Here is a 10665-nt window from a genome sequence, read left to right as displayed (position 1 = left end):
TGCTGGCTTTTCTGTGTGAGCCTGAGCTGACTCCAAGGTGCTGCCAGCTTAGCTCGGAGATGCTTTGAATTGGGGCAAAATTGGGATTAATGTTTTGCTACCCAGGTTTATTTTGAAAGGCAGTATTCATTAGGGTATATTTTGGCAGTTTTTTTAAGACTTAAAAAGGTGTAGAAGATCCCAAACACGACAAAGCACTGGGAATATTCTCAGGAGCTGGAAATGAGTAGGTGAAGTAGGTGGTGAACTCCCTCGTTTTTGCCATTGGAGTAGGTGGTGGACTCCCCTCGTTTTTCAGCAGAGGACCAGGGGACAAAGGTGCCCGCCTTGCCCTGGCCTGCAGCGAGCCATGCGCCTCAGACCACTGAGCAAGCCAAGTATAAATAACTCACCTGGTTATGGCTTCACCTTTTAACTGACTGAGTAAAGATTTAAAGACCACAGGTGCTCTGGAAACACTCTGAGGTTTAGGGGCTAAAAGAAAGCAACGTGTACTTTGATGATAAAGTTTCAAACCAAGCTTTCTGTTTCCCCGCTGATAAAGTTTCCTCCAGCAAGGTGAGCAGAGAGAAGGGCAAGGAAAACAGTCAACAAAGGAAGGTGGTCGTGCCCTGGCCGGAGTGGCTCAGTGGATAGAGCATCAGCCCACGCACTGAGGGGTCACTGGTTCGATTCCTGGTCAAAGGCGGCACATACCTGGGTTGCAGGCTCGATCCCCAGCCCCCATAGGGGCACATGCAGGAGGCAACCAATTGATGTTCTCTCATCGATGTTTATCAGTGGAAACCTTGGATGAAGATTAACTAAAAAAAAAAAAAAAAAAAGATGGTTATGACTAAGATTCTGGCAATAGCCAGAGGGAAGAGACCTGCTTCAGAGCGGTGGAAAGTGTTTCCTCACTGTCCTCATCACGCCTTTCCCCTTGGCAGGGGTTTCTTCCCAGTCATGGACACACCTGCGTGGGTCAGTCCGTGCCCCACACAGCAGTACCGCCTGCTGTTACTCCCAGTGACCCTCAGGGAGCTTGTGATGCCCGTCCCCATGGACCTGGACAGCTTGCTTCCCGAAGAGAGAAACGGCACACAGTACATGTCCCACTGAACCAAGGGTGTGGCCTGGGCACGAAGAGCCACCACCTTGCAGGGGTGATTGACCTTGACCATCAAGAGGAGGTAGGGCTTGAGGTAGGGCTGCTGTCACCCAGTGGGGCAGGGATGAATATGTGCCCAGGAGGCCCGCTCAGGCCCCTCTGGCTGCTCCCCTTGTCCTGTTTCGATGGTAAAGAGATGATTGCAGCAGCCTGGACTGAGAAGGGCCTGGGGAGCTGAGGCTTGGACCCCCCCCCCCCCCCGCCGTGAGGGTCCGAATCACGATGGACAGAGGCACCAGGGGTCCAAAATGAACAGGAGAGGGGGCAGTGAGTGTCTGTGTCGGCTCCATCCCAACTAGTTCCCCCCACTGAAATTCTGGAAGAGCTGCTCCCCAACCCCAGTGAAGGCAGGTCTGTGGCATGGGGGGCACTGTAGTGGACGCTGTGATGTCCCCTCAGGTCCCCTTTCAGGAATACGGACTTACTCTGGGCCACTGAAAGCTTCAAAGCCATAGCCCTCAGCCACTAGCCCTCTTTAGGGACCACCTCAGCCCTTGCTGGGATGGCCCGGTCAATGAATGACCGATGTGAGGGCATTGAAGGCCAGTCCTCACATCTCTGGACAGCTCCAGAGCCTGGAGGCCTTCGCTTGGTCTGCGTCGCAGCCTGATGTCTCCCTTGGCCCAATTCTGCTTCCTCCTCTGTGTCCACACCAATAGCACCTGCTAACAAACTTCCTGCTCTCTGACCTCAGAGCCTGCAACTGTCCCGCCCGCTAAGCAGTGATCTGCAGGGAACTGTTGGGGGGCCTGCGGATGGCTGCTCCTGAGGATCATAATTTGAGGAAGGAAACAGGGACAGTTTGCGGTCAGGCATGCAGGCTTGTCTATGTGGTTGAGGGGACTGGTTGGGCTCCTGATGCTCCCGGGTAAGTTAGGATGTTAACCCCAAATCTCAGTTTCCACTGATAACCCATGGTCAATTTTTATTCATGAATTTATCTTTGCCATATGTTAACTGTTAGCAACTTCTAGCCTTCTAGCCTTTTTACCTCTTGCACAAATGAATTCTATGAGCTCCTGCTGTTTGAGATAGTACTTCATAATTTTGGGTCATGTGTAATCCCTTCAAATTTCCTGGCATGTACCACACAACCACATTGACCCTGGCACCTGAACACACAGGCCCTCTGGGCCAGGGGTGGGGATGAGGGGAAGGGGGGTTCTGGAGCCTCTGCTCTGTCCGGCCGGTGGTTAGGGCCAGTTTGGAAAGGGCAGCCCTGCATCCAGCAGTCGTTACAGACCCACGCCTTGTCTTTTAGTTGTTGGCAGTGTCAAAAGAATTTATTTCAAATCTGCTTGAGACTGTGGTAAAACTCAGGTTTTCCAAAAGGCAATACACAAAGTTCAACCAACCCCCAAAGACCAGAAAACACAGTGTTTGCAATCCAAAAAATACAAAGGCTGTGGATACCAATACAAAAATTAGAAAAAACACTCCCTCTGCCCCCTCCGTGCTTCCAGTGGGACACGAACACCAAAGGGACCAAGGGCTGCCACCAAACACCAACAACTAGTGACAAAGTGGATGCAATGGGGGAGGCGGGGAGGGAGAAAACGGGTAAAGAAAGGCAGGAAAATGGAAGTTCTGTTGACAGCCAAAACAAGGACACGAAGCTTTTCATTACTTTTTAAATTCCTTTGCCAACGTTAAACAAACATCTCTCATGCTTAATACAACAGTTTAGTGCGAAAGCAGCAATTCTGCATCATGCATTTAACACTTTCTGCTCTGCTCACTGCACTTGCTCTTGGTGCTGGGGACGTCTGGGCTGGGGGTGGCCCCCAGGAGTGGGAGGTGGGGAGGCCTTCCCCAGGCAGGACTCCCCAGGGAGCACCGGCCATGTTCCTGCTAGCACGGCTGCAAGCCGTCACTATTCCAAACCTGAAGCTTGTGGACTCAGCCTTCCTGAGCGCCTGGCCTGGTAAGCGGGCCTCACCTCGCTGCCCAGGAGCCTCCGGGTCGTCCCAGGACTAGTACCCTTTGAAAGAGTCCCAGGGCTTCCAGGTGAGTCTCCCCTGCAGGTCTCAACTCCCTCCTTGTGACTGAAATCCACGTCATTCATTGAAAAAGCTGGGGACCCACCTGAATGACAGTGCAGGTGAAGTCCCAGCGCTATGCTGAGCACCAGCCCCCTTCATCTTTGAGCCCCATCAGCCTTCTAGGCTGCATGTAGGTGCACCTCACCTCACTCTGAGACACCCGTTTCCAACTGTTCTCTTTGCCGAGATCTTTGGAAACAAAGGAGATACACGATGGGTGGCGACTCCTTAGGTACCAGAACTTAAGGCAACCAAGGAGTCAGAAAGTGGGGGGTTCATCTCTTTCCATGTTGGAAGGGAATTACACACAGATGCCTTTGGGGCTAATAGCAAGAATGCTGATCAGCGGCCTACTCCCAGCATCATAGACAGAGAGTGCAGGCCTGGTGGGAATGGTGACATTCGGGACGTCACTCTCTATATTCATAGGAAGCCTGTTTTAAATGTCAGTTTTGCCCTGCAAGGCCAGGCAGCTGTGTAATAAATATGGTCCTAAGAGGCTTGGGTGGAATACACTGGTCAGAGAACACTCTGGAAAGTTACCACGCAGGCTCGATTCATTGAACGTGAACCATTAGCCTAGACTCAATAGATGACAGAGTAGACTGTTTTTATTTAAAAAGCGTTGTTCTGTAATCCTCGCAATATATCAGAGGAGGTAGGTTAGTATGACTAGTCCCATTTTCAGGTGGGGATACTGAGGCACAGAAGGATTGAAGAGGTTTGCCCCACCCGTACTTGAACCAGTATCAAAACCAGGTTAAAGTGAGCTTCTGAGGGCTGAACTTAGTGTCTGACCAATACATCCCACCCCAAACCTGCTCTTGTCTAGTTTAGTCCATTGAACATAAAGGGGCCAGGACGACCTGCCGGGAACGTGATGAATGAAAACTTCCAGAAGAGTCCTGAGATGTCCCAGGATCCGCACAGACTTGAATGTCTTCTAATGGAATCCGGTTAGATTTTTAACCAGGTAAAGGCCACAAGCCCATTAAGAAGTTTTTGTTGTTTCAGTCACAAGTGGCCAAGGAAGATGGAGTTTTGCTTCTAGGAATAGGGGTGGGGTGGGGGCTGGGACATCTTCAGTGACTACAAACGGGCCTGATAGGTTGGCTTCTGTTCCTGGCGGACCCCGTTTTCCCCATCTGCCCCTCGCGGGCAGGACACTGCAGACCAATGGGAAAGCCTGGTCTCGGTATTAAGACAAAGGCCTGCAGCACATGACAAACCACTAGCATAGCCCAGCGGTTCCCAGCCAGCGGTGTCCCCCAGGGGACATCTGGCAATGTAGACACTGTTGTCACAACTAACTTGGGGGTTGCTACTGGCATCTAGAGGGTGGAGGCCCGGGACGCTGCTAAACATCTCCAGTGCACAGGACACCCCCGCAACAGGGCATTACCCACCCCAATGTCAATAGTGCTGAAGTCGAGAAACCCTGGCACCATCCCAGGCCTTGTGATAGTGCATCTCAGCATTCACACGTGAGTCCCCAAGGCTTTGACCCACCCTGAGCATCTCACAGCCAGCAGGTGGCCGTGGGACCAGCAGCAGCAGCATCGACGGGCCACCAGCTCACCTGTGCCGAAGCACACCTTCACAGGGGACCAAGCCCTCCACTTGCAATCAGGGCGAAGGCTGAAACACAAACACCCCTAGAAAAAGTACGTGCAGGCCCTGCATTCTCCTGTTTTCCCGAGATCCCGAGATGCTCCGGGCGGCAGAGGGCGGGGGCAGCAGGAGCATATGGACAGGCCTGTGCCCCCCGCTCCGGGTGAAGTCCACAGTGCGGCCCAGGCTCACTCTGGGCACCCGAGGATGCTGTCACAACTACAGACTCCACACAGGGCCGAAGATTCAGCCCAGAACCACATCCAGTTTATAGGTCAGTTCCTTCGTGGGTTGGGATTACTGGGGTCTAAACTGGTTAGAAGGGGGGGAGGCGGGGCTGTGTAATTTCTTGCCTTCCTTTGAATCAGGAGCTAGGAGGCTATGCAGTGAGATGCTATTGGAAACTTTTAAAAGAGATTAATTCTAAAAGGAAAGGCATAGACTTTGACTGAACTTGCTCACCAGCAAAGAACAAACTGCAGAAGAACCAGGGAACAGAGGCATAATTTACAAGGCAGGGGAGCCTGACATTTTACATTACTCGGAACTCCCGTCTCACTGAAGCCGCCTCACAGATGGACACCGAGTTACTTCTCAGCCTGCCCAACAAAAGCATCATCTTGGTATAATTTTTATGTACAAAAGTGTCACCACAGTGTAAAGGAACAGGGAATTCGATGGCCGATGAGATTCCCAGGGCCTCCTGGGAGGGTGACGTAAGGCCACGAGGAGCTGATGGGTCCCTGCTCCGTGTTGCTGATCCCCCGACACACGAGTGTGTGGCATGGACCTGCCTCTCTCTTAGGTCCATTCTTGTCCCTGAAAGGTGTTTGTGCTGAAGACAGGAGAGGAGGCTGAAGGACAGCCTGACACGGCCCCTGGTATCAGCCGTATTGCTTCTGTGCTCTGGAGGTGACAGAGAAGGTAGAACCATGCTGCTCAGGCATCCACAGGACCTCCCAGTCTGCTGACTGCGGTGGGACTGGGCAGGGCATTTTGGTGGCTTCTCTCTGAATTTCAGGTAATTTTCTTCCCAAAGAGGCCACCTGAAATTGGGGGCATGTCCCTTCCCTCTGTCCACATCTCCCTGGGACGCAGGTGCTGGCTCTCCGAGGTGACCCCATGTCCAGGCAGAGCTTCGATGATTCTGGGAGCTCCCCAGCCTCTCATCTGGATTCCACTGTAAAAAGCTGCCTTCTCCAGGAAGCCCTCCCTGCCTTCCCAGTTGCACTCTTTTTCCCAGTGCACTGGCCTCATTTTTTCCAGAAGACATTTCCCAAAGCCGATGCATCTGGACCTGCGGGCCATGACTTCGCTGGTCCCGGGAAGGCGTAGCTCCTCTGTGCCCTCCAATCTTCAGGCATCTTCCCCACCCTCCAAGCTGAGTCCACCCAGAGCTATGGCAAAGGAGTGACGCTAAGGAACATGGAAGCAGAGAAGAGAGGCAGCTGGTTGCCAGGACCTTGGGGGGCGAGGCTTAAGCACCAGACAGCTCCTGAAGCCACCAGGCAGCCGGCCCAGCCACCCACACCTGTGGCCACGGCTGGACAGGGCAGCCTGTGGTCCAGGAGCAGGGGCTCGAGGTAGGATTTGCGGACCTGCTGAAGAGAGGGCAGGATCTGCACGGCGTCGGCCGGGTCGCTCAGAAAGCAAGTGCGGTGTCTAAACAAGCAGCTAGAACCAAGTAAACACAGTTGGTGCCGGTTTACGGGCTAAGTTTTATAAAAACCCAATCCAGCGAATAGACAAGTTACTCCTCAACCTCAAAAATAAAATGCTTGATAAAATATATTCTTGTAAAAAGGAGGAAGGTTTACTTCCAGGTGGAGATGGAGGTGGCAGATGACAAGAGGAAGGGGGTGAGGGAGGCAGAGAAAGTGCCTGGGGACAGGACCAGACCCTGGAATGAGCTCTTTTTCTGAGAGATGGATATGATTCGACGTGGGTCTCAAAGGAGAAGGTTAGTGCTCCCAGCAAGTGGGGGGGACTCACCCAGGGCCCCACCCAGCCATGCGGCCTCTGCACACCCAGGCTCGTGCTGGGAAGCTGGGAGACAAGGAACGCAATATTGCTGTCTACTTCCCACCTCTCCAGAGGTCCTGCTGCCCGGTCACCGGAGGGCCACCCTGCCCTTGGGGCCGCTTCCTGCTCATGATGCTTCCATGGTGACAGATGGGTCTCAAAGCAATGGTGGACCGGCTCTCAGAGGCTTCCCGGGGTCTCGAGTCTTGTGTGCGGTGAGTCTGAGCGTGGCACAGCTCAGGAGAGCAGCTCAGGCAGGTTTGCAGGTGACCTCTTGGGGAGCCGGTTCCAGAAAAGCCACCACCAGGTGGAGACTTGTCACATACGTCATTCCAATTTCAATTGCAGTGGTTTCTTCCGTGTTTAAGAACCAAGGACTTGAGTAGATTAATTTTAGCAGACTAGTGTGTATGTGTGTGAGAGAGAGAGAGATTGGTTGATGAATGAAGGACCTACAGGAAATCATTTAGAAGGCTCTTAACAGTTCAATAAGAGGCAAAGAACAAATGAATAATTAGTGCCCCTTTCTATGGATCCTGGATTAGGTCTGCAAGTGGGAGAACACATTGAAGTCTCCAGGACCAAAAAGCTAAAGAACTTTTCCTGGCAAAGATGGAACCTGCCACCTTGGGACTCTGAAGGAGTGACGCCCAGCAAAGGGTAGACACTTGGGACATGGGTTCCAAAGGGTCTCCTGCCTCCTGCTCTCAGGACACCAGTCACAAAGTTTTCCCTCCTCTCAACATCCGCTCTCCTCCCCAAAAGACCAGCTCTGAAAACAGATGGCAGGAAACAACCATAAACCCCAAATACTTCTCACTCCCCCGAGAAAGGTCCTCTTTGTGAGTATTTGAACCATCCAGGCGGGACCAAGGGGAACATACACCGTGTTCTCCATGACGGTGGCCTCAGCAGGCCCAGCCTGCAGACCCATCCTCTGTCCCTCAAAGAAAACATGTCTCTAAGATACTCAGTGACTTCTGGGTGGCACCGTGGCATGGTCATCTGCCCGCGTGGTTGTTGAACTCAGCGAGGGATGGTGGGCTTCTCCCAGACGCCCGTGCAGGGCTGGGGCTGGGGGCTAGTTGCCCGACAGCTTTGGCCGCCCCAGGTTTGTCGGCACTTCCAGTCCTGTGTGCAGGGTGACCTGGAAATGAAGGCAGGTCACGTGAGGGTGGAGAGGCTGCCATGAGAGCCCTGAGTGCCCAGAGCACGGTCGCCATGTGCTATGCTCTGCTTGCCAGGGTCCCCACAGGCAGCAGCTCCTCTGTGTTGTGGGTCTGCCTTTTATGATGCCACTCAAGTCACTAATGTAAGGTCCACGAGTTTGCCCCCAGGAGCAGGCCTGTGCCTCTCTCCTCATAAATGAACCACCCAGCTGCCCTGGTGCCACTCTGCCCTTGTGGCCAGGAGCCGGGCAAGGCTGGCTCTCTGCTGCAGTGGGTGAACTGGTCGTCTGTTGGCTTCCACTTTCTCCCCATGGCCCTCTTTCCTTTCCTGTACCTGTCCCATTAACCCTGTGGTTACCAGCCCATCACTCAGGCTGCCTCAAAGCCCATTTGCAAGTGAGTGGATGCACAAATCAATCAGTAAGGAGTCGATGCGACCATCAACATCCAAGGCCACGGGCACCACAGAGCAGGTCTTTGCCCCCACCCCCTGCTCCCTGGGGCAAGAGGACTCTGCTAGAGACAAGGGAGGGCACCTCCAACTTCTCTCCCTCCCTTACACCTTCCCTGGGGAGCTCCTGAGCCATCAGTACCCCACTAGGACCAGGACCAGCCATGAGCCCTATAAGGACAAATTTCCTGCCTGCTTCATGCGGGGGCCAGAGAGGGGCAGAGGGGCTAAGGGGGAACAGGACAGGACTCACAGCGCCTAAGGGAGTGGTCTCTCCCCGACTCTCCTCCCAGGAGGAAGCCACACGATGGCTCCAGGATGGCTCGGCACCCCCACCCAAAGGCCCTAGCACGTGCCTGGCCATCAGGGTCCACGCCGGGCAGGGGCGCTGACTCTCCTCCGACTGCTTCCCCAGAGAATGGGGTCACTTTGTCTTTCCCACCCATCCCCCTGCCCCGATCCCTTCCGGGGCTTCTCCCCAAGCTGCTGCCTAGGAGCCTCTGCTCCTTTCAAATGAACAACTAAGCACTTATGCAAAGAGGACGGTCTCCAGAGAATGCCCAAGGTGGGCGCTAGGTAAGCTCTCTGCCTGGGCAGGCACCGAAGTGGGCTTCTCTGTGGCCTGCTCTGCCCAAGCGCCCTGGGGGACACCCCGGAGCAGCAGGGGGAGCAGCCAGGCCGGCCTGGGGCGGGGGGCCGAGGTACCTGCACGTTGCGGTTGAGGCTAAGGGCCGGCATGAAGACGCCGTCCACGTGGCTGAAGGCCGTGGGGCCCTGCTGCTGCCCGTTGATGAAGAAGGTCAGCGTGTGCTTGTTCAGGTCCAGCAGCACGCCCACGGTCGCCCCCTTGCACACGCCGCCTTCGGTCCTGGGGGAGAGAGGCCCCAGGAAGGCCGTCACCACGCCTAGCCTGGGATAGGCGATGGCTCAGGAAAATCACTTAAAGGATACGGGACACCCGCACCTAAAAACAGGCCCTTCGGTGGTTGGGGGGCTGTTCTTCTGGGCTTATGATCCTTCTTTTGAAGTGCGCTCACCTGTGAAGGGGCCACGCGGGAAGACCTTGCCCTTCAGGTCAGGCGCCTTACCCTAGGGACCAGGCGATGCAGCCCCTTCTTGCTGACGGTATCTGAGACCTGGGCCTCGGGGAGTTAGGGTTCTAATGAGCGGGTCCCACTTGAAAGCGTAGGGAGGGACGAGGGAGGGGAAGGCTCCTTTACCTGCCGAGGTAAAGAACCGACTTGGTGCCCTTTTCGGTTTTAGCCAAGTGAGGACGTGGAGATCGTGGAAGAGGCAGACAGCCAGGCCCTCGGGAGATTGTGAAGGGCCCCACCTGATTCAAATGGTCTCCCTGGAAATATCTTGGGGCTCTGTGAGGAAGCCATGGCAGGGGACAGGTGCTGAATCTGTCTGAGTCACCATCCCACAGGCCATCAGCAGCGGAGCCTTGGGAATAAACTGTGCAGCTCTTGATAAATGTCGGTGACACTACATTTCGTGGCGGTGGACATTCATACCCACTTTGCTGGAAGCACCTTTAATCAGGTGAGCAGCAGGCTCCAGGGGGCCTCGGCTGACCTGCCTCCTCCTAGAGGGACTCCCCTTCCCCGGGGTCTTAACCTTGACCTCTGTCTGATAAGAAAACGCTCTTTGTCCTGTGCTGATTGGGAATGAGCCACCGGCTGGAGGCCGAAGGTGGGGCAGAGAGTTGGGAGGACTCGGGACTGATAGGAGGGGTGCTTTTTCAGAGGGCCCCTGGGCAGGGTCCTGCAGGTGGGAAAAGGGAACTAGAACAGGCCATTGGTGCTATTTGGACACTGACCACCAGGTGCCGGTAGTGACCCGTCTGAAGCACAGGAGTGTGCCTCCCACCCAAGTGCAGCCTCCACCCAAGGTCAGCTCCGCCCAGCGGCCTGTGCTCCCTGCTGCACCCCATCACCCCACACCCCCATCACCCGGGGGCTCTATGTGCAGGCTCCCCCACCACACACGCAGAACCGGGTCAAGGTCCCCTGTAGCACCACCAATTAGCCTGGTGACTTGGGCCATGGTTAACCCTTCTAAGACCAGGTCTGGTCATCTGTAAAACAGCAGCAACAATAGGACTTTTGTGAGGACTCAAGGAGATCATGTAAATCGGGTGCTTCCCACAGCGGCTGGCACAAAGTAAGCGCTCAATAAATTCTCCCTGCTTTCATTCCATCAGCAGGCAGTGAGTCT

General features: G+C 54.6%; 1 protein-coding gene across 2 annotated transcripts in view; it reads right to left on the bottom strand.

Moving 5' to 3' along the window:
• Positions 1–7906: 7906 nt before the first annotated feature.
• TRIM67 (tripartite motif containing 67) overlaps positions 7907–10665 on the bottom strand; it is a gene marked incomplete at both ends in the record, with an annotated part of 38256 nt that continues 35497 nt past the window's right edge. For both annotated transcript variants that reach the window (XM_081124020.1, XM_081124021.1), the window contains 2 exons: positions 7907–7972; positions 9151–9313. In XM_081124020.1, the coding sequence (XP_080980146.1) occupies positions 7907–7972; positions 9151–9313 (229 nt within the window). The remainder of the gene's footprint in view (positions 7973–9150; positions 9314–10665) is intronic.

The sequence above is a fragment of the Miniopterus schreibersii genome (genome assembly GCF_964146895.1).
Source record: "Miniopterus schreibersii genome assembly, chromosome: 21".
Taxonomy (NCBI): domain Eukaryota; kingdom Metazoa; phylum Chordata; class Mammalia; order Chiroptera; family Miniopteridae; genus Miniopterus; species Miniopterus schreibersii.
The sequence above is the reverse complement of the archived record's forward strand: the minus strand, read 5'-3'. Positions and strand labels throughout refer to the sequence as shown.